Source organism: Sardina pilchardus, chromosome 4, assembly GCF_963854185.1.
Source record: "Sardina pilchardus chromosome 4, fSarPil1.1, whole genome shotgun sequence".
NCBI classification, from domain to species: domain Eukaryota; kingdom Metazoa; phylum Chordata; class Actinopteri; order Clupeiformes; family Clupeidae; genus Sardina; species Sardina pilchardus.
Window position 1 is genome coordinate 26981362 of NC_084997.1, and position 23886 is coordinate 27005247.

General features: G+C 45.4%; 1 protein-coding gene across 1 annotated transcript in view; it reads left to right on the top strand.

Annotated features, from left to right (window-relative positions):
* The window catches only part of LOC134078920 (low-density lipoprotein receptor-related protein 1B-like), a 263590-nt gene that overhangs the window by 71535 nt on the left and 168169 nt on the right, over nt 1-23886 (top strand). The window contains 9 exon segments of the mRNA XM_062535086.1: nt 1695-1931; nt 2209-2327; nt 2329-2390; nt 8135-8354; nt 8668-8857; nt 12028-12150; nt 12644-12784; nt 16219-16344; nt 17720-17839. Of these exon segments, the coding sequence (XP_062391070.1) occupies nt 1695-1931; nt 2209-2327; nt 2329-2390; nt 8135-8354; nt 8668-8857; nt 12028-12150; nt 12644-12784; nt 16219-16344; nt 17720-17839 (1338 nt within the window).

A 23886-nucleotide genomic window follows, 5' to 3' on the forward strand; every position in this document is an offset into this window, starting at 1 on the left:
GGCGGTCGCTCCTCGGAGCGCCGGCGACGCCTTATTGACCGGAGATCAGCGTAATTCATCGCGGCCGTAATGCCGCTTTAAGTTGCGGCGGCGTTGCGTGCGCTCACCTGATCAATGGACATTACGCGGCTGACAGTGAAGGCGGACGCTCAAGTAAGGACACGATTCCAGGGGGGGGGGAGCGGAGTAGCGAGGAGACGGCGTAGGCCACGCCGCGTTGCCACGGTAATGAGAGGAGCGGAGCTTCCTGTGACACGTTTGATTTATTCGTCCACCCAGATGTTCTCTCAAGACACCTGCCCCCCCTCATCTCTCTCTCCATCTATCTTTCCCTCTCTCTGTCTCTCTCTCGTTTTTTTTCTTCTGTCTATCTCTGTCTCTCCCTGTCTCTGTCATCTACCTGCTGTGGTGGCATTCAGTGATGCGGAGCACCATCCCCCCCCCCCCCCCCCCTCTGCCACCCTGTAGCGTGCGATCTGGGTCTCCAGTGCCTAATTGTCTCGGAGGCGGGCAGGCCTCCCCAGGCCGGATGATGAATGGGAGGGGGGTGCCTGTGTGGTCTTACCCCACAGCAGACGCCCGTCTCCTGGGGAAGGCATGGGGAACTGGGCTGACAATGAGGGAAATGTCCCCTTTTGTTCTTCCTCTCTCTCTCTCTTTCTCTCTCTCTCTTTCTCTCTCTCGTTCTCTTTGTTTTTAACTCCTCTCTCGCAGTCTTTGTTCTTCCTGGCTCCTGCTGTCTTTGACATTTCCCTGCTCCGTCTGCATATCCCGCATCCAGCCTCTCTCTCTCTCTCTCTCTCTCTCTCTCTCTCTCTCTCTCTCTCTCTCTCTCTCTCTCTCTCTCTCTCTCTCTCTCTCTCTCTCTCTCTCTCTCTCTCTCTCTCTCTCTCTCTCTCTCTCTCTCTCTCTCTCTCCTTCTTTTCAAATATCTCTTAATCTCTCTCTCTCTCTCTTTTTTTCTTTTTCACACACATGAGAAAACACACACACACACACACACACACACACACACTGTTCCCCACCCCCATGATATAGGGCCTAGCATGTATCCACTGCAACATCCTCTTCCTTCCTGTTTCATGGTGACTCATCTTATTTATACGCCTCTTGCTCTCTCCCAATTAATCAGCGTCACGTCGCCGGTCGCTTAAATCCTTCTGTCAAAGTGCCACGTGCTCTTTTAAATCAAACGATTGTCCGCAGTCAACAAAGTTCCAATCAGTGGAAATAACCTTGCCAACACCTGATGCATGAAAGCCTTCCATCACACTAATTTCGGTCCTGGGACGGCAAAGTGACTCTGATTGCTGCAATCCATTACGGCGACTGCATTAGCTCGGGCTTGGTAATAGATGAGCCTCCCCTCTCCAAAAAAAGTTCATCTTAGGCCGTCTGCACTGGATGACAGAAGCACGTTTGTGAACGTTTTGTGTAGCTTTGTTATCTCTGTGCATTTCCGTTGACACATGAAGGAGTGGTTTCTGTTTCACGGCAGGGAAAGTCCAGCGGCAGTATTTCCTTGTTAGACCGACTATTGGCTTTTCGCGCAGTAAGGGGCTAGATATGCGTAGACAACCGCCATCTTGGCGCTGCATACGGTCCTCATGCCTTTCAATGGAGGATTCTGTAAGTGCCGTGTCTCCCCTGTCTCTTAACATCTCTTTTAGCGGTTTATCTCTGTGCGTTTCCAGGGCCGAAGAACGAGCTGTTCCTGTTTTACGGCAAGGGGCGACCCGGGATCGTCCGTGGGCTGGGGCTGAGTGCCAAGTCCAGCAGCGAGCACATGGTCCCCATCGAGGATCTGGTCAACCCCCGAGCGCTGGACTACCACGCCGAAACGGGCCACATCTACTTCGCTGACACCACTAGCTTCCTGATTGGCCGGCAAAAGATTGATGGGAGTGGCCGAGAAACAATCCTCAATATAGGTGACCACTGTTCTAACATAAACCACCTCTACTTACAATATTTATGTTCATGCTTTATAGTACTGAGGAAAGATTAAGCTGTGAAAGATAAAATGTATACTGTCAAAAATGCATTTTCACATTTGTTTCTAAAATCAAGCATGTCTCCTTGCATACAATTATTTCTAAATTATTTAAATGATTTCAAAGTAGGGTGGTGTCAATATAAATGTTACAGAGTTAGATATTTCTACTTTAAATTTCTTGTAACTTGCATGTTGTGCTCTCTCTTTCTCAGACCTGGATAATGTGGAGGGAATATCAGTGGACTGGATTGGGAATAACCTGTACTGGACCAACGATGGCTACCGGAAAACCATCAGTGTGGCCCGACTGGAGCGGGCCGCGGAAACCAGGAAAAACCCTTTTGGAAGGGGACATGTCACACCCCAGGGCTATAGTGGTGGACCCTCTGAACAGGTAAGGGATTAAAACAATGATTGTGTTCTTCAAACTGAATTTATTAGCCACTGTTCTGTGATAGAAGTAAGCAATTTAGCTTGCCTTCATAATTGGTTTGTTTAACTGGACTGAATCCGAGGATGATTCCTCCCCCTAGCCCTGACTCAGCTGGTCTCTGTTCACATTACATTATTTGTTTGTGCGCCCGGGTCCGTTTCTGTCATAAACACAAGCCTCTATTTACCAATATCGCTTGGCAACAGCGCTAAAAATGACAGTTTATTTTCTGGCATTTGGAATAGATAACATTCAAACTGCCCCATGGTTCTAGTGAACCGTATCCCAGACCACTGTTTTCTGTCTCAGGTCTGCACTCAAGTTCGCCTCGGTAGGCTGCATTCATGTTATGAAAATAGCCAACGGTGCAAACCAAAAAAACAACAACGCTGCAAACAAACTCAGGTCTGGACCAAAAGGTCTAGTGTGATGTGTCTGCTAATGTGGCACTCTTATCCACTTGACTTTTACCAGAATGGCGTTAGTAATAGTAGTGTTGTTGGATGACTTTGTGGTGGTCTAATTACTTACATAAACAATAGCAACACTAGAAGTAGTTCCAGAAGTCATATCTGCTGAATTGATATTAAAGTATTAAAGCAGTACTGTAGTTTTGCAGGCTGCTATGTCAGTAGTGTTGCTAGCATGCGGATCAAGAGAACAAGCAGAACTGATTTAAAAAGTAGAGGAGTTTGAGCTGTTTTAGATCATAGTAGCTGATGGAAAAAAATCTATTTTCTTTTCTTCCTAGTCTCTGTTTGCTGAACAAATCGATTTAGAAGACCAGAGAGTATGGACGCACAAACTTTAATAAGTTCTAACGCAGGGGAAGGGGGTTTAAAAAACAGAAACTAGCACGGCTGTAATGCATTGATTTATTTCTCCCTCTCTTGGCCATAATCTCACCTAGCCAGGAAGACTGAGTCCTCATTACAATCGGTTTACAAACGTTTGTTTGCCCTCCGCTTAGCCTCCGAGGCGATTGAAAGGATAGGAAATGTACACAAGCAGTGGATTGTGGGGGGTTAGCGGTAAGCTAACATGACGCTGGCAGTAAAAAGGGTTGAGCTCAATGGCCCGCAGCCAATCTCATTATCGCCCGCTCTGGGTGTGAGGCAAAACTCCTGCATCCCGAGGAAGGTAGTGGTGGTGGCGGGGGGTGGGGGTGGGGGTGGGGGAGGGGGAGGGAGGGGGGGGGGGGGGTCTCGCTGGAGGCAGATAGAGGCGAGGAGCAGATATGAGGAAACAGCTTCTGTGTTATTAAAACGAGCGCACAGACACACACACACACACACACACACACACACACACACACACACACACACACACACACACACAGACACACACACACACACACACACACACACACACACACACACACACAAACACACACATACACACACACAAACATACCCTCTCTCTCTCTCTGACACACCCCTAAACACACACACACACACACACACACACACACACACACACACATAAGTCTGTGTTCATGGGTGCATATGTTATTAATGAGATGTTGGAAATGTTTTGGATAAATACTGCAGAATGCAACCAGCAACCTTTAAAGAGACATAATCCTGTAATGCTCCATTGTGATTGTGTGACTGCAGAGGAGGATCAGTGTGCGTGGATGCATTTTTAAATGGGTTTATTTCTCAGCGTACGACTCATGCACATTTATATTAATGAAATTGTCATAATTAAGAGAGAAGAAATAGCACAATAGGTTCATTAGCTTAAGTAATTAGCTTCATCGTTCAAACATTTTCCTTTGTGTCTTTGAATAATCAACCACCGCTCGTATTGAATAACGCAAACTCATACTTTTTTACACGCTTAAATCAGCATGAATTGTAGAGTAAAATTAAGAGATATTCACTCAGAATTATCCCACTTCCATTCCTGCCTCTCTCTGTTTCAAGACGGGATTTTGTATTGTTTTTGTGCATAATAATAAAAGTTTTCATATGTAATACTGTAGATCTCATCTCGGTCGAAAAGCACAAACACTGTGCTCTGCCCTCGAAACATCAGATCCAGAAGTTTGTGTTTGTGTGAAAGTGATTAATATCTGACGAAGCCTGTGCGGTCTCACCCTACTCTGCTGACCTTTCGTTGAACTGGCAGATGAGAGGAAGACCGGGAGTGTGTGTGTGTGTGTGTGTGTGTGTTTGGGGGGGGGGGTGGTCAGCATCGACTGTGCGGGCCGAGAAAAATCAACGCATCTCTCAGAGGGCGAAGGCCAAACGGGCAGAATGCTTATCGTCTGGTTGGCAGCGAAAGTGTGGGCCTGGCGCACACACAGATCTCCCTCCCTCCCTCCTTCCCTCTCTCTATCTCCCTCCCTCTCTCTCTCCTCCACCCTCCCTGTCTCCCTCTATCTCTGCCTCTCTTCCTATCTCTTTCTATCTCTTCCTGTCTCTGGGTCTGAGAGGACAGACGTGAGAGTCTGAGGCCTAGCTCGGTGAGGTCTTGTTCTGCCAGTGGGATGTTGAAGAGCAGGAGAGCGCCCTCAGCGCTTACAATTAGTTTTGTATTTCAGTCTGCCAAAAACAAAAATATTTTTTGTTTTTTAAAATAAATAAAAAACAACAATACAAGAAGGCCCGTAGAAAAGACACAGCTTGCCCTTGAAAGATTCCTTACACTGAAGACTTAACTGTTTGTTAGGGGTTTGTTTTACGGTCATGCTAACTGATCTTTGTAACTCTGCTAAGCTCTTCTCTTTTCTAATTTGGCAAATTTGTATTGCTAATTCCCCTATTAACCTTGGCCTTAGCTTGTGGTCAGTGTTTGGTTGTGGCCTGCTTGTCCAGCACAACACAAGAGATCCAGAGGGCACCTTTATTAGCATCCCTTCAGCCTAAGTACAGTGCAATGCTATTTAGCAGCAGAGATGAAGAGGACCAGAGATTCATTTCAGCCCCGATGACTCTATCATGATCCGCTGTAGGAAGTGTGTGTGTGTGTGTGTGTGTGTGTGTGTGGGTGTTGGTGTGTGTGTGTGTGTGTGTGTGCGTGTGTGTGTGTGTGTGTGTGTGTGTGTGTGTGTGTGTGTGTGTGTGTGTGTGTGTGTGTGTGTGTGTGTGTGTGTGTGTGTGTGTGTGTGTGTGTGTGTGTGTGTGTGTTTGTGTGGTGTGTGTGTGGTGTGTGTGTGTGTGTGTGTGTGTGTGTGTGGGTGTGTGTTTATGTGATTTTGGTGAAGAATGGGCGTTAGCCATGTTTCAGTGTGAGTGGTGGTGTTGCTTTTGGAAGCAGGTCTGGTCTTTAAGAGCCACCCAGTCGGTCGCAAAGACAGGAAACTATCTCAAGTGCTGACTCTGTGCTTGGTCAGTCTCTTGCGGTGGTGCTAGCATGGTGACTAAGGAGATGGACTAGCAGGCAGTCGCCAGGGAAGTTGTTGGTAGCAGTCCTTGTCGCCTATGGTGTGCCCTGGAGCAAGGCCATGGCCAGGGGACACTGGTAATGTAGTGGTAATGTCATAGTTGACATATGTAAGTCACTTTGGATAGTGTCAGCCAAGTATAAGCCCCCTAAGCTATTTACTGTACAACTGTATGTTTCTCCCCTTAAACCCTTTAAATAGCCTATGCTATTATACCAATATTAGACTAAATAGAATTTAACAGAATAATAACAATAGTCATAAAACAGCAACATATAAGCCAAAACTCGGTCATTTAAAGTAATGCAGCATATTATGTATAGGGCTGTTTGCCAGGTAGTCGGAGATCCCACGCCTCTCATTTGGTCTTTCTGTCTGCCTCCAACTGCTAACATGTCAAGATTAGCTCCTCTGCCTTTTCGTATGAATGCCTTCTCTGTATCCATCTCTCTTTCCCTCAGTCTCTCTCTCTTGATCGCAGCCTTCGCTTGATCTGTGCTTGGTCTGTGTCTGCTGCACTCTGTTTACCCCCACCCCCTTTTTCTCTCTCTCTCTCTCTCTCTCTCTCTCTCTCTCTCTCTCTCTCTCTCTCTCTCTCTCTCTCTCTCTCTCTATCTGTGTCTCATAATCCACTCGTTTGCTTCACTCTGAAAATCCACTCTCTCTCGTTCTCTCTCTTTGCGTCTCGCTCGCTCAATAGCTGCTTCTCCTTCCTTGTCCTTTATGGCAGTCTCTGTCCCCTATTCCCAGCTCCTTCAATCCCCCTGCATCCTTTCTTCCTCTTTTCTCCTCTTTTTTCCCCCTCTCTTTTTTCCCCTCCCTTTTTTGTGTCAGATTATTGCCTCCCACAGCAAGGACTAGGAGTCAAAGTGTTCCTGTTTGGTTGTTGAATTATTCATGGGGTCATGAAGACAGTGCAGAAAAAAAAAGAGAATGAGAGAGAGGGAGGGAGCAAAAGAATGAGAGAGAGAGTGAGACATAGAGAGAGAGAGAGAGAGAGAGAGAGAGAGAGCGTGGCCGCCTCACCCTCCATCAGAATGTGTTTTATGTACCTTACATGTAGCGGGGCTTCTGCCGCTGATGAGATGAGAAGGGGGCTATGAGGCCCTTTGAGCGGCTCACACAGCCATCAAATCCCTTAAGTGCGCTCCACAGACAAAGGATCATGTCAAAACGTTGACCCAATCACTTTTCAAATATCGCAAACCCTCCGAGAATACAGGCCCCCATTCTTCCAGACCCCATTTACTGCCTCAGACGCAGAGAGAGAGAGAGAGAGAGAGAGAGAGAGAGAGAGAGAGAGAGAGAGAGAGAGAGAGAGAGAGAGAGAGAGAGAGAGAGAGAGGGGGAAAAAGAGAGAGAGAGAGAGAGAGACCGACAAAGAGGGAGAGCCCTCTGGAGAGCCAGCCCAGATAGCCAACGACTTTAGAGAGGATGTGGCCCTGCTATGGCCCTAATCTGGCCCATGATCTCGCTCGGACGAGTCATGAATCTCAATAGTTCCATACATAGTGAATCGAGCTAGTTGAATATGGTTGTTCAGTTACCGCTAGAGTCCGGTTACATTCTTTATGCCATTTGTTTTGAGCTTGAATATGGATTAACCGTGCTCAGGGTCAGACAGACAGTTGTATAACGAATTGAAATCTCCGCTCACTGTAGTAGTGGTAGATTTTTTTTCCGGAACATTTCGGTCCACTGGAGAAGTGTACACGATAATGGGACAGCCCTAAAAATGTCTCTTGTAAGTACACTGTCGAGGGACCAGGAGCGCCTACTGAGACACCCCTCATGGCCTCACGCTGGATGCAGTCCAAACTCAGACATTCTGTTTCTGAGGGGGAGTAGGAGAAAAAGAGACTGTTAGCGTTTTTTGAAGATCTGTTTCTTTTTTCTCTCTTTTTTTCCCCCTCAGTCTGATGCTTATTGTCTTGAAGAGGCACCACTCCACATAATCAAAGTCTTTCCCTGTGGCTGGGCATGCCATCGTGTTGTGAGAGCATTAGTTATGTTCAATTAGGCTGTGTGGTCTCTTACACTGGCGGATACCTCAAGGCTCCGTGCATTAGCCGACCACACCATTTAGCCTTAAATGCTATTTTTGTGCACTGATGACTTACAAATGACCGTAAGCGTCCCATTTCACCTCTAATTTAACAGCTTGACGGATCATACATATTGTGAGATCTTGTATTTATATGCAACTGAAATTGTGAAAGATTTTTTTTGTTTGTTTGTTTTTTTTTGTCCTTTTTCCAGTTAAATCTTGTGTGTTCTGAAAAGTGTGCTCTGTTTGCGATTGTGATCGTTTCAGTTGGATGTACTGGACGGACTGGGAGGAGGACGAGGTGAACGACAGCATCGGCAGGATCGAGAAGGCGTGGATGGACGGCTCCAACAGGAGGATATTTGTGACGTCCAACATGCTTTGGCCCAACGGCCTCACACTGGACCACGGCACAAGCTCTATGTACTGGTGTGATGCCTACTACGACCACATAGAGAAGATCTACCTCAATGGCACAGGGCGAATGGTGAGCAGATATGTTTTGCATGCATGGATTACATACAGTAAGAGTGCATGTAAGCTATATCCTACTGTGTCCTAATGGAAATAGTGCCATTCATGGTGAATATGTGAGGAGTTGATAGTCGTATTCAAATTTGCACTGGATTCTTAAATTTGAATATGACCATCGACTCATCCTAATGTCAACCGCAGGATGATATCAGAAAAATAAATGTATATATATATATATATATATTCAACATAAGTAAGCATGTTTTTGATCCAGTGTGTTATTGTTGTGTTATAACCCTGCTATAACATCTCTACTAATGCTGCAGGTGGTGTACAATGGCAAGGAGCTGAATCACCCTTTCGGGATCTCTCACTACCGCAGCTCCATCTTCTGGACGGAGTACATGAACGGCTCCATCTTCCAACTGGACCTGGCCTCCGGAGACGTCAACCTGCTGAGGAGCGAGCGGCCGCCGCTCTTCGGCCTGCGCGTGTTTGATGCTCAGTCTCAGATAGGTGAGCAGCTCCTGATAGATAGATACTTTATTGATCCCCAAGGGGAAATTCAAGGTCCCAGCAGCTTAAGACACCACACACAACATACAGTACAATGTAAACAATGTAAACAGGAAGATTAAAAAGCAAATCAACAATCAACAATCAACAATGACTAAATGGTCCTGTCATGGTTTAGATAGACTGTGTATGCATGTGGAGGCCATGCAAGGCCAGCTGTGTGTTTGATAGCATCCATGGTGCCTTCATGAGGTAGGCTGGGTTAACCCATGCCTGGCCTGAGCTCACAACCGGTCCTGGGTCCAATCACACACTAGCTTATTCAAAAGATGCACCTAGATGGTTGGTCTGATTGGTTGAAGGACTATCCAAGCGTACGGAGTCATTTGAACTATGCCCATTGATCACGCCTCTTGTGCAGTAGAAATAAAGCACAGACTCCCCAGACTAATGTTCAATCCTAAAAGATTGAGCTTGATATGGTGATAGCCAGACTATTTATGTGGAAGAAAAGAGAAACAAGAATCAGGACTTTAAATACATCATTGTGCCATCGTGCCATTGTGTTATTTGCGTGTTTGATGTTGTGGTATGCCTTTTATAGTAGTGCAGACTTGCTGTCTTTTGCACATTTTTTTTTTCTTCTGTGGTAGACATGTCACTGATCTCATGCTGTAGTCAGGAAATGTATGAACAGTCGAGTATGTGTGATAGTTCAAACAGCTCAGTCTCTGGAGGCCAAGCCTACTGTCATCCATTTGATGCATTGTTGTGTAATAAATTGGAGTGTGGTATAATAGCCTAAATGTTTTCAGATATCTTCAGCATCATAATGGCTGTCCTGCGCACAACCTTCAGGTTACCTTTTCCACCAATTATTTGTTATGACTGCGGCACAAAATGAAAATCGGACGATACATTACTCTGATGGTATCTGGTAATTCCTGTTGCACAATGACAAATTAGCCGGCTAATGTTATTGGAAAGCTACAATGGCTGTCATAGCTGTGGCGAGCTGGGGAAGCAGGGGGGTGGGGGCGGGGGGAGAGGGGGGAGAGGGTGTGGGTGTGTGGTTGGTGACCCCCCTCCCCTGCTGAGAGGGGTGGCGGGCAGGCAGGGAGGCGGAGGGGAGGGGGGGCAAGGCCGAGGCAGCCGCTGTTCTGACTCCCGCAAATCCATGCAGATGCGAGGAGCAGGAGGCGGGGAATGATTACTGTCATCCGCTCTCGTAAGCACCAGTCGCCGCACGCAGAGAGAGGCCCTCTGCACAGCAGGACACCACGGTCTGGCTCAGCGCTGGAGAGAGAGAGAGAGGGATGGAGAGAGAGAGCGAGGGAGGGAAATTAAATGAGTGAAAAGAGAGAGGAGTTATAGAGAGAAGGAAAGAAGGAAAACAAATGCAAATAGAGAGAGAGAAAGAGAGAAGGGGAGAGAGAGAAAGAGAGAGGGATGAAAAGAGAGGAGAGAGAAATGGGCAGAGGGAGAGAAATGGGCGAGAGAAAAAGAGAGAGGGAGAGAGAGAAGGGCGAGTGAAAAAAGAGAGAGAGGGAGGGAGAGAGAGGGGAGAGTGAAAGAGAGAACGAGAGAGTATAGAGATTGAAAGAGGAGATTGTGAAATTACTGTTTTATGCACCGCATTTCATCTGGGCTTCACCTCTGGGAGTTGAACGAGATCGGTAGGCAGTTTTTGGTGCCATAGAAACAGCATGACATCGCCTCCGTGTGTCACTAGTGCTTATGATCTAACAGTAAGGGGGAGCGCAGCGCAGCGCAGGGGAAGAGACACACACACTCAGGAAGAGCAGAGCAGGCAGCAGATACTCCACTGGCCTCCTCACGCTAAGGCTGAATCAGATGCCTTACTGCATGCTGACACATTGCAGATCGGAATCAAAAAGGTTACAGCGTTTGATAACACCGCTTGAAAGCATTGTACAGTCCAATTACATTCACGTTTATTCACTGAGCATTGTTTACTTTTACATTATTTAATTTATTCGAATCGACATAGGTCAATTATATTACATGGCCATTGTTACGTTGTGCTTGGAGAAACTTGGGGTTAAGTGCCTTGGTTAAGGGCACAATGGGGGAAGGCTGGAATTGGCTCCATAATGTCTATGGCTGCTGCATGCTATAGGCTCTTTAACCATTATGCTGCAACCACATACATTATCACCTTGGAATTATGCAGTAACATCACAATGCATTAATGGGTACTGGGAATTGGTAGCATCACTTGGTATTACACTAGTTAGAGTGGGGTTCAAACTGATGCTAGTGGGCATTAGCATAGGCCATCGTTAGCACACTGTTTAATTGGTGTGTCGCATTGTACAACTAATTACAATGTAACGGTGGTGTTAAATGCTTGTACATATTGGTGGGCAGTGACACTGTATCGGTCTTTGGCATCGGAGGTTTATTTTTTCATCAGTGTCTGTGATGACTCCAGACCACCATTCTTCACAGAACCCCTGTCACCAAGGAGATTAATTGTGCCCTTTATCCTTTGAGCAGTACTGATTGGCCCTCACGAAGTGGAATGCTTTATCCCATTGGCTCAGGCTCTAAGGCTCTGCCTGTGGATAAACCCTAAATAAACCTCTGCCATAATTGGCTCTCGGTGGGTCAGCTTCACAAGTGACAGTCACCTCATAGAAAAAAAGAGAGAGAAAAAAAAATGGCACATCAATCTCTCTCTCTCTCTCTCTCTCTTTTTTTTTTTTTCTCTCTCTCTCTCTCGCTCTTTCATTCTTGCTCATTCTTCACTGCTGTCTGGTGGCATGCCATCGTTCATAAGACAAGTTATACCGCTGAAACGATAGAAATGTCAAAAAGGCCTTTACCGGCGATGTTCCGAGCAACTCACTTGACATTTGTTTGGAAATGACTCGGCGTTTCCCTTGTGTGGCCATCAAGGAATGGCGAATGGCTTTTAGATATGGCAAAGAAAGGAAGTCGGAGTTGAATGCTTTGCCCTAGAGTCCCCAAGAGCTTCAAGGGGAGCTATGCGCTTAAAGTCAAAGACTTTCATTGACTTCTGTGTGTGTGTGTGTGTGAGGGGGGGGGGGGGAGGCACTGCTGGAGAGAAATGATTTGAACAAAATGTTTTGGTTTAACTGTTGTTTTATTTTTGTATTTGTTTTGTTTTTGTTGTTGTTGTCTAGGTGACAACGCCTGCAGGGTGAACTATGGGGGTTGTAGTACCCTCTGTTTGGCTATCCCAGGGGGCAGAGTGTGTGCTTGTGCTGACAACCAGCAACTGGATAAAAACAATGTCACCTGCACAGGTAGGTATTAAAGAGGTGTTGGTGGTGGTGTTGCTTCAAAGCTAAAACATGCATAGGTTCTAATCTTGCAAGTATTTCAATATGTTAATTCAATATATGAATGGTGCAATCCTTAAATGTACATGTTAAATGTTTTCCATAGAGCTTGTTGAAAACGTCACAAGGATCTGAGAATATCCTCTAAATAGCCTTTATCCTAGAAAACACTTAGAAAGTTGTGTTTTGAGACAGGCACCGCTATTTTGCTTATATTTTGTGTATATTTGATTTGTCCAACTCCATAAATTGTTACAACTAATAAAGAATCAGTGAATCTGTTTTGTCTGCTGCCGTTCAAAACATATTTAGATGTGTTTGTACACAGTGTTTTCAGGCACAGCCACTGGCTCTGTGAAGTCCTTTTGATGATACCATGTTTGTTGAAAGCACTTCTTATCTTTTGTGTTTCAACACTGTGATGTTTATTTTCTCCATTGTTTTGATTCTGTCACAGCGTCGTCCGGGGAGACAGCACCGCAGAGGTGTCTTAGTGACGAGTTCCAGTGTCGAAACCAGCGCTGCATCCGGATTTCGTGGAAATGCGACGGTGACGACGACTGTCTAGACGGAAGCGATGAAGATCACAATGTCTGCTGTGAGTGTGTCTTTGCACTACCTCTCTTGTGCTCACACATTCATGTAGGCACCTTTATCACAATGCGTGAGCTTTACCGATGCTAAACTGGTGTGTGCTTAGCCCGTCAGATGTGATTCTGTTTCATTTTTGGAGTGGATATCATCTAATCCATAGGATGAGAGATCTGTGACGAAGGAGTGCAATTCAATTAAGTGTACTTCACAGTGTATGTACAGTAGTGTACTTCACAGTGTATGCAGTGTACTTCACAGTGTACTTATCGTATTTCACTGAGAGATCATATGAGAATGAAAGGCAAAATTCACTCTGTCAGTCTAGTATTTGTCCCATGCGCATTGTTTGGTCATTGTTTTACAGTTATATCTGCACATAAAATCAATAATCAGCAACAGCGTGTAGTACAACTCCAATCCATTGTAAGGTGAAGTTTTTTTTTCTTTTTTCTTTTATTTTCACAGCATGCTGGCCAACTATTGTTGATTTTTAAATGTGCTATACAAATACAGTAAATAGACATTGACATTGACATTGTTTGAGTGTGGCTGGTACAGAACTGTCATTGCCTCTTCTGTGTTCAATGGGGGCAATTATGCCAAAGTGCATGTAAGAAAAAAAGCATGATACAGCACTTGTGTTACATGCATCGTGCCCAAGGGCAACAGCATGTGTTCTTGTATACATTCATACATACATACATACATTTCAGCTTCTTTGTTCGTCTTCCACTGGAGACGAACATGGCTGCCCTGGTTTGAAATGGAGGGTGAAATAAATCACATCCTTATTGTGTGACAGATCGCTGTCAGTGGGTGAATGAAAGAAAGGAAATTGCGAGATGACATTGTGTGACAGGAGTGCAGAGTGAGAGCCGACGAAAGTGGAAGAGCTGGCAACCCAGCTGGCAACCAGGAGCTGGCTATGAGCCCCATGCTGCCATATATATCGTTTTCACTCTGACATGGGCATCGCATACTTAAATGTCCAATATATTTATCTTGCATAATTATGAAATATAACATATAACATTATAATATACGCAATCATATATACTGTAACATACTGTATATATGTTATAATATGCTTTATTCCACTGCTCGGTTGAGTTCCCCATTGTCCTGCGTTCTAGAAGGGGGTGCATTAACTTTAGATATACGCACGGCTATGAAGTAGCTCCATTGTTTTTGACCGTATCACACTTGAATATTAATTCGCCAAACTCGTTGTGAAGTTTAAATGCACTGTCACGTTACATAGAAGCTGTAAAATACAGCCGTTCAGATCATAGTAACGTTTAGCATATGACAGAGGTGTCATTTAGTTAGTTAGGTGGCAGTAGGCTAAGAAAAATAGCAATCTTTCAAAGTTAACGTTCATCAGAATCCTGGGATGTGCCAGCTTGACAACGGGAGATTAGAACTAACGACTGGCTTTTGGCCATACCAACCATCCATTTAGAACTAGTAACCGCAGTTTGAGAAATTAGTTGAAATGTGTCTGGGAAAAGTAGTTCTACAAACAATACCGTTCTAACGATTAAAACAATTAAATTAGCACCGGAAACGAACACAACGCAAGTGGCAACAGTGGAATAAGCGGGATAATGGACTTCACGCCGTGCGGTTATTCAAAGTTAATGCACTTTTCTAGACGGAACGTCCCTCCGCTTCGCGGCGGGCCGTATCACCGTCTAGAACGTGCATTAACTTTGAATAACCGCACGGCGTGTCGTCCATTATCCCGTACATATACAATATATATTGCTATAATATGCTATATACAGTATATATGGCATAGACTTTCCTCCCAAGCATTCTAACTCACAAGAAAAATGCTCCATGTTAGCTGGAAAAAGCGTGTTAAGCGTGTTACTCTCAGATGTGACACAGCTGCCCATCACCGGCCAGATCCGCATTATTATTGCTTCCCTCCACCCTAGCAGACATCGGAGGGGTGCAGAGGAAGTTCACAGCCACGGATTTAGAGGACAGCGGCAAATTTCCACATCTCGGCACTATTTTTTCTCATCCACCCCCCCCCCCCCCCCCTTCCCCATCCTGCGCGCTTTGCCTGTAATCCGTTATTTTGTGAACCCATGCAGAGTTAGCAGAAAGTGACTGGAGCTGTGGTTTGGCGCCTCGTCCCCCCACACCTATGTGCACAAGGCTCTGCTCTCAGGAGCAGTATAACGTGGGAAGATGGAGGCAGAAACCTCTTTATTCATTCAGCTGTGCACGGTGTGAAAGTGCAACATCTTCAAACTCCTGATAAATGAGAAATTTGACATGAAAATGTGTTTGGAAAGTGTGTGCTGTGACTGTCCATATGATACTTGTTGCCCTCTTTGCAGCAAATTCTTGACATGTAGCATGATGGAGTTGACATGCAAGGGGTCTAAGGGCAAGTCCTTTTCTCAGTCAACATCATGCTAGAAAGAGGTTCATCACCTCTGTTTGCCATTCTTCTGACATCTCCCCCCCCACACACACACCCCCACCGGCCCCCACACATATCTTCTCATGAGCCGATCGATCCGATAAGCACCATGTTAAACTGTCGGAGTTGCACTCATTTTTCACCATGAGAAATGCTATAATGTGATCTTCTGCCAGAATCATCACAATTGCAAAATCAATTTTCTGCCCGGCTGGGATATCCTATAGTTTAATACGCCGAAAACTTTGTGTTTGATTTGGTCTCAAGATTACCGCTAAGAGCTGGTTTCGGCGGTTCACTTGATATCCTGGCTGATGTGTTAGGTCAGGCTGATATGGTGTGAATAATAGCTGTCGTTTATTAAACATGGTCAAACTTTGAAGATGCTTCTTCCCAAACAATCCTCGAGACATTCTGTGTTTTTTCTTTTTCTCCAAATGAATCGATGGAGACTTCAGCTTCCTTGTTTGCTGTTTTCCCCACACTAAGCACATCTCAGATACCGGTTAGCGCCATGCCTCGAGCTTGTGCATGAGCCAGTGGAGAGTTCTCTGCTTCTCCTCTGGAAATCCAGTCCAGATCGCGGCGGATGCTGGTGGGGATCGATGCCAGGTCAGCCCCAGGTCAGCCAGGTCAAATCCATCCCGGTGTCGTCTAATCGCCTGGCAGATGTTTCAGCTCGCTCGCGGTGGTGCTGTCTGCTACTCTAACTTGCCTCGGCCTGGTTAAACTGTAGCACTCCGTACATACAGTACATGGACATTAAACCGTTTTAAGATAAAAGCACATTTTTGCAGGGAGAATTGGTCAAATCAATAGCCCATCTAGTTTTGGAACATGTCCGTGAGGCTGTTCATTTGAGATGTTTCCCCCGTGTTAGGCGTACACTCACTCAGACTGCTGGCAGTGGCTTGCACTGCCAGGAGATGTTGCTGCCCTGCCCAGTAGATTGACTATGCCTGTCATTGAGTGGCCGCATGTGGTCCTGTGTATTACAGACAACCACAGCTGTCCCGCGGACCAGTTCAAGTGCCCGACTAATCGCTGCATTCCCAAGAGGTGGCTGTGCGACGGAACAGACGACTGCGGGGACAACGAGGACGAGTCCAACTCCACCTGCTCAGGTAACCTCGTCTCAGGTAACCTCGTTTTCCTTTTTTTTCACTTATTTTTCTCCCCTCTTTCTCTTGTCACAGATGTTCAGCTCGCTGAAAACGGTACAGGTACAGGAATATTTATTTATTTATTTATCTATTTATTTATTTCATTATTTACGCCGCTGCTGAGTTAGCTGTCACTCAGTTGACATTAAATGGCCCCTGTTCAGTCTGTGGTAAAAAGCTTTTCCTTCTTAAATGAGAAGAAGTCTCCCTCATCACTCATGACGGAGAATCTTCAAACAAACAACAAGCCTCCTGCTCCGATTCTGCCAATTTCTTTTCTCCCCCCTCCAGCTGAGGTTCGACAAATCAAAGTAGCGACGCGCCTCTTCGCCTATTGCTCTCTCTGACATCTCCCAGACACGTGTCAGAGAAAAAAAAAACTGCGCAGACGAGGATCAGCGATCGACGATCAGCATGCGTGCGTTGCGTTTTAGAAGAAACGCGGGCATCAAACGGAGCTGATCAGAGTCTCGGGGCATCTCTTGTGCTGTCAGAAGCACTTATCCCCGGCGCCCAGGCTCTGTTTAAAATGCAGCGTAGTCAAGAACACCTGGCCCGTGGCCAGCATCGCCGAGAGAGAGAGAGAGCGCAGGCGAGAGCGAGCGAGCGAGTGAGCGAGAGAGAGAGACCCCCGAGGGGCTCGTCTCGGACGGCGTGAGATCCATCGAAAAGAGGCCTGACGAGATGTGATAAATGCCGTCTTGTCAATACGTTTGACAGCTCCTGATAAAGTGCGGAGCGCTTACATTAAGGATGGCTCGCTGTCCTAGACCCCCGCGCTCAGAGATGTGTTTTTTTTTTTTTACCTCAGCTTATTTTGTGCTACAACACCTGTTTGGTATCTTTTTTCCCCCTCACTCTCTCGTAGTGATCAGTTAGATACAGGCGATAGGTCATCTGCTCAGAGGCTGACAGTGCTCTGCCAGTATTTATGCTGTGGCTTCGTGCCTCTGGAATGCCCTTCTCCAATACGCCAGCCAGAGTTGAGGACGCATTAAAGAGCCTTCTGACAACTGGAAAGCGTTTCGTTTTTTTCAGACTGTATTCTATGTCTGTTTTTCAAAATAGTGTGAAAGGACATTGCAGAAAAAGGGTATCAATCTGATCAATTGCATAAGCTCTGTTGAACTGTTGGAGTTGACATCTGGCCAGATGAGGACTGCCATCTATACAGTTGTGCAGTGTGGATATTTGCAATTTACACTCTCTCTCTCTCTCTCTCTTTCCCACTCTCTCTCTCTCTGTCTGTCTCTCACTCCCTATCTCTCTCTCTCTCTCTCTCTTTCTCTCTCTCTCTCTCTCTCTCTCTCTCTCTCTCTCTCTCTCTCTCTCTCAGTCTCTCGCCCATGCCAGCCTGGCCAGTTCTCCTGTGCCAACGGTCGCTGCATCCCGGAAGTGTGGCGCTGTGACCAGGAGGATGACTGCGGGGACAAGTCGGATGAGACGACGTCATGTGGTGAGAGTTGTCCTCCTTCTCTTCCTCCTCCTCCTCTCTCTTCCTCCCTCCCTCCTTCTCCTTCCCTTTTGCTAGAGCACCATTGGAGATAACCAGCGTGCGGAATGGATTTGAATGAAAGGACAGTTTTGGAAAGCAATGAAAGGAATACTTGGAAGCAATGTTTCCCTTCATATGACACGGTGATATCGCAATAGCCTTCTGCCACAGACATTCACAAGTTTTGTTGGCCAATAGAACAATGCCTGCTTTTGTTTTTTAAGCCGGGTGTTCCTTCTAATACCAACATTGTGTTTGTGTGAGTGTGTGTGTTTGAGATTCTGTATGCTTTCGGTTCTTTGCGAGCGGTTATGTGTGTGGTGGTGGAGAACTTGTGTGTGTTGTTGCATATTCATTGAGTGAGTATGTGTGGGTGTTCATTCCGTGTGTGTGTGTGTGTGTGTGTGTGTGTGTGTGTGTGTCTGTCTGTGTGTGTGTGTCTGTGTGTGTGTGTGTGTGTGTGTGTGTGTGTGTGTGTGTGTGTGTGTGTGTGTGTGTGTCTGTCTGTCTGTCTGTCTGTCTGTCTGTCTGTCTGTCTGTCTGTCTGTCTGTCTGTCTGTCTGTCTGTCTGTCTGTGTGTGTGTGTGTGTGTGTGTGTGTGTGTGTGTGTGTGTGTGTGTGAATGATCAGGTAAAGGCTTCAGATATCGTATAGTTTTCCTCAAAACATGGTTATTGATGTCAGGTGTTAAAGTTGGCATCGACATGCAAACATCTTTTCCTGATTTAGCAGCTAACACACTGTATGCCTCTGTATACGTTGTGCTATAGCGACTGTGATGGCAGAATAATGGATGTTTTGGATGTTTACTCACTGTCCTACATTCCCCTCTGTTCCTGTCAACTGACATAAGTACATCTTTGGAGAGTGCTGTAGTGTGGTGTAGGGCAGACATCAGAGGAGATGGTTTTAGTTGTGTTGTTGAGTCACTTGTGAGTTCATGTCTCAGCTCACTGTTAGCTTCTCGACAAAAACAGAAGCCGTGTTCCAGCCCATGTTTGCAGGACGGCGGCGGTGTGAGAGCCTGGAGCTTATACAGTGCCTGTCAGTCTCTTGTCGCCGCACACTTTAAGATTTACTTCAGCTTGTTTCCCTGTTTCCCTTAGACCTGTCCTCTATGCACTTTCTCTCTCTCTCTCTCTTTCTCTCTCTTTCTTTCTTTCTCTCTCACTCTCTCAAACACTTTCCTTCTCTCTCTCTCTCTCCCTCTCTTTCTCTCTTTCAAACACTCACTTGCTCTCTCTCTCTCTCTATCTCTCTTTCTCTTTTGAACACGTGCTTTCTCTCTCTCCCTTTTTCACTTGAACACTTGTTTTCTCCCTTCCTCTCTCTCTATTAAACTCCCTTACACTTATTCTCTCTATTGCTGCTACTCACATTTGCACCCCCCCCCCTCTCTCTCTCTCTCTCTCTCTCTCTCTCTCTCTCTCTCTCACCACTCTGTTCCCTCCATCTATCAGTGGAAGTGCATCATATCAGCGTTGTGTGCCCAGTGAGCCGTCCCCTCTCTGAATCAGTGTTCTGGGAAGCGGAAAGTGAAACAGTAAACTCCAATGTGGAGCCAGAATGCTTTTTAAGAAGACTTCAGTCTGACGACAGTCCATCAAAGCTTTCTTTTTTTTCCCCTCCCCTCCCTTTTTTCCCTTTCTATACTCCTCCATCTTTCTTTTTTTCCCCTCTATTATGCCAGCAGCTGTGACAATGTCTTAAAAAAGAGAAACCTGAGAGAGTGAATAAAGGAGAGAAGTGTGTTTACCGTAGAGTGACAAGGAGCACCTCCGGTAGGGTGGACCAGATGCACAAGGACAGCACAGACACAGATTTTTTTTTTTTTTTTTTCGGTCCGCAGAAAGTGAACACTGTGCCTCTTTGTGTGGAACTAAGCTTTCAGTTCTTCAGGTAAACAGCTCTCATCACCAGCCCTCTAAAACAACTCGTGAAGTCCACAGCTGAACAGTATAATTCAACCTCAAGTGCAGTTGAATGGATCCAACCGATGACAACATTAAAAGGAATCAGAAGTGTAGCCATCATGAAATAGTACAGTGTATGATAGTAAAATGTCAACAAGCAGAGATAATGCAGAGCTGTTGTTCTACTTCATTTAAAAAAGAAAAATACTTGAACTATTTGTGCACATAGGCCTTGGCAGATTCAATAGCCTAGTCTAACAGCTAGGGAAGAGGATGACGTGAAATTGAAAGGAAGACAAATAAAAGTTAAGGTCACTTTTGACACAGCACTAAGCAGAAAAAAAAACAATCAGTGCCCTGAATACTTATTAGCACATTTACCTGCAATTAGAGCTGAATCCCACCTGCTTTGAAAATGTGGAGATGTTTCACCTTCAGACATTCATAATAATAATAATAATAATACATTTTATTTGTATTGCACTTTATATTTTGGACAATCTCAAAGTGCTACACAATTATAATGCAAATGGATAACAGATAAAGACAGATAAAAAAAATAAAATAATGCAATTTAAAATAGATTAAATACATACATACATACATACACATACACACACACACACACACACACGTGTATATAAATATATACACACACAAACGCACACATACAACACACACACACACACACACACACACACACACACGCACACACACACACACACACACACACACACACACATCAACAAAATACATTTAACAGAAAGCTTTTTTAAAAACCTGGGGGGTGAGGAGTTCCTGTAGGTAGAGGGGAGCATGTCCATATATGCACTGGTGGGTGAGGAGTGAGATCTTATACTCTATTCTGAAATGAACCGGGAGCCAGTGAAGACTTTTCATAGCTAATCAATTGCTTTTAGAACTTCTCCTCTCTTGCTTTCTTTGTGTGCAATGCTCCTTTTTATCCTCGTGCCTAACCTTCATTGCATATGCATGATTAAGAAAAGTGCTGTTGGCCATTAAGACAGGTTTTCATCCATGTGGCGTCCGTTCGTACATTCAGTGCCACGTTTTCAAGGCGAACATACTGTAGCGTCTGAAGCAGATAGTCATTTCTGGTCATTTCCTCAGAAAATCAGAAAGGACCCTGACCGTCAAGGGAAGAAAATACATCTGTGTGCTCTGCAGCATGGGGTGTGTTTTGTTTGCATACAGTAGGTTATCTCTCTGGATAGAGACACACACCTCTGTAGTGCCCCTTCACCTTGAAAATAAGTCATTCAAACACTCAAGGCAAGCTCTTTAAAGGGATATTCCGCCATTTTTGGAAATACGCTCATTTTCCACCTCCCCTCGCGCAAAACAATCGATATTTACCTTGTTCCCGTTCATCCAGCCATTCTGTGAGTCTGGCAATACAACTTTTAGCTTCAGCCTAGCATAGATCATTGAATCGGATTAGACCATTAGCTTCTCGCCTGCTAGCTTCATGTTTAAAAGTGACTAAGATTTCTGGTAATTTTCCCATTTAAAACGTGTCTCCTCTCAAGTTAGAAAGTGCAATAAGACCAACTGAAAATGAAACCTGGCATTTTTCTAGGCTCATTTGACATGGAACTACACTCTCATCTGGCGTAATAATCAAGGCAACTTGCAGCTACTGGCACTACTACTGCTTGTTGTCTATGGGGACTATTTTCAGATGCTGCGTACAATATCACTGCGCCTATGGTACGTTTGCAAGTTGCCTTGATTATTACGCCAGATGAGAGTGTAGTTCCATGTCAAATCAGCTAGAAAAACGCCAGGTTTCATTTTCAGTTGGTCTTATTGCTTTTTCTAACTTGAGAGGAGACACGTTTTAAATGGGAAAATTACCAGAAATCTTAGTCACTTTTAAACATGAAGCTAGCAGGCGAGAAGCTAATGGTCTAATCCGATTCAATGATCTATGCTAGGCTGAAGCTAAAAGTTGTATCGTCAGACTCACAGAATGGCTGGATGAACGGGAGCAAGGTAAATATCGATTGTTTTGCTCGAGGGGAGGTGGAAAATGAGCGTATTTCCAAAAATGGCGGAATATCCCTTTAAGACAGACAGAACAGCAAGTAAGGCTGCATTATGCTACATAGGGGCATTTGTATTGGGCATGACAGAGCTATGGCTGCACTGTATTGACCTGCGCTGTAGCACTGTGTGATTATACAGTAGGATCATAAATGTGTGATATAGCGGAGAGTTTTGAATCAAAACATCCATACAAAACACACACACACACACACACACACACACACACACACACACACACACAGACACACACGTAAAACACATAAACACACATCTTTCTTCGTGATGAATAGAAAATTACTACTAGTAGATGTTGTTGTCATGTCCAACGATGCCCCCATAACTCTCTTATCATGCACAAGCAAAACAAGCCTTTGGACACATATCCATATTGACTTGACTTCCAGCATCTCCGACTCATATTTTGTTTGTGTAACTCCCCTACTCCATGCTTTTTGTTTTTGTTTTTTGCTTTTTTTTTTTTGAAGCCGCATTGCTGTGCTGTCCTTTTTCTCCGCTGTGCTCCCATGGTGAAGACACAAAACAGCTTCTCTCTGGCACTGACTGGAGGCTGGTGGGATGTGAAAAAGAAAAAAAAAAAAAAAAAACGGTTTGTGTTGTTGTTCGAGACGCTCCCCTCCGCCGCCTCCTCCGCAGGACACTGCGTGGCAAAGATGGCACAGCCGGCAGTCCTTCTCCTCCTCCTCCTCCTCCTCCTCCTCCTCCTCCCTCCTCTTCCTCATTTCCCCAACACTGGCGTGTCGAAACGGCAGCGTAGCCGTGTTTGCTTGGCCTGTGTGTGTGTGTGTGTGTGTGTGTGTGTGTGTGTGTGTGTGTGTGTGTGTGTGCGTGTGTGTGTGTGTGTGTGTGTGTGTGTGTGTGTGTGTGTGTGTGTGTGTGTGTGTGTGTGTGTGTGTGTGTGTGTGTGTGTGTGTGTGTGTGTGTGTGTGTGTGTGTGTGTGCGCGTCTCACGGCCATGAAAACAGCCACAGCACTGTCAGTAATTAGGGGGCATGCCTGGCTACACTTCATCATTATCACAATGTGCAGAGAGACAGACAGAGTAGGAATGAGAGAGAGGTTGAGGCAGAATGAGGAAAGAAACAGAGAAAGGGAGAGCGCTTGACATACGATTGTTGCATGTCTCTATTTTTGTTTTTGTTATTGGTTTAATTGGGTTTTTCTTTTTGTTCATTTTTTTCAGAAGTTCATTGTATCCCATTCCTGGTTAGCAGCCCAAGCACACGCCACCCACCCACCCACCCACCCACACACACACACACACACACACACACACACACACACACACACACACACACACACACACACACACACACGCACACACTGTAGTTTACATATCAAGTCTTATGGAGTTCCCAAATTTAAGTTTACATGCATACACATAAAAAACACAATGATTTAAAACAATGCTTGGGTCAAGAGAGAGAGAGAACACAACATTGTGTTCTTTTTGTTCTGAGAACAATCATGCATGAACACAGTGACACACTCTGTGGTAAGCACAGAACAATGACGAATATGGGTTGCCCTCCCAACAAACACACACACACACACACACACAGACACAGACACAGACACAGACACAGACACGCACGCGCACGCACACGTGCACGCACACACACACACACACACACACACACACACACACACACACACACACACACACACACACACACACACACACACACACACATTTACACCCTTTTCCTCATTCGCCCCCCTGTCCTTCAACTTACGAAACACAAGTGTTTAGCGTCTACCGTCAGGTCCTGCTCTGCGTCTAAACTCAGAAGCTCCCGGCTAAAGCATCGTGTATGGATGCGACTGTTGATTATTTGATGAGCGCAGGCTCTCAGTACCAGATACCGGCTAAACTGAGGGCGTTGTGAGTGCATATTCTGCTCTCTATAGTGTAGACTGTAATCCACTCATCTACTCACAGACACTGTGTGAGTTGAGGAGGCAGCTCAAGCAGCTCTGCTCAGTTTAAACAAACATATTGCTTTG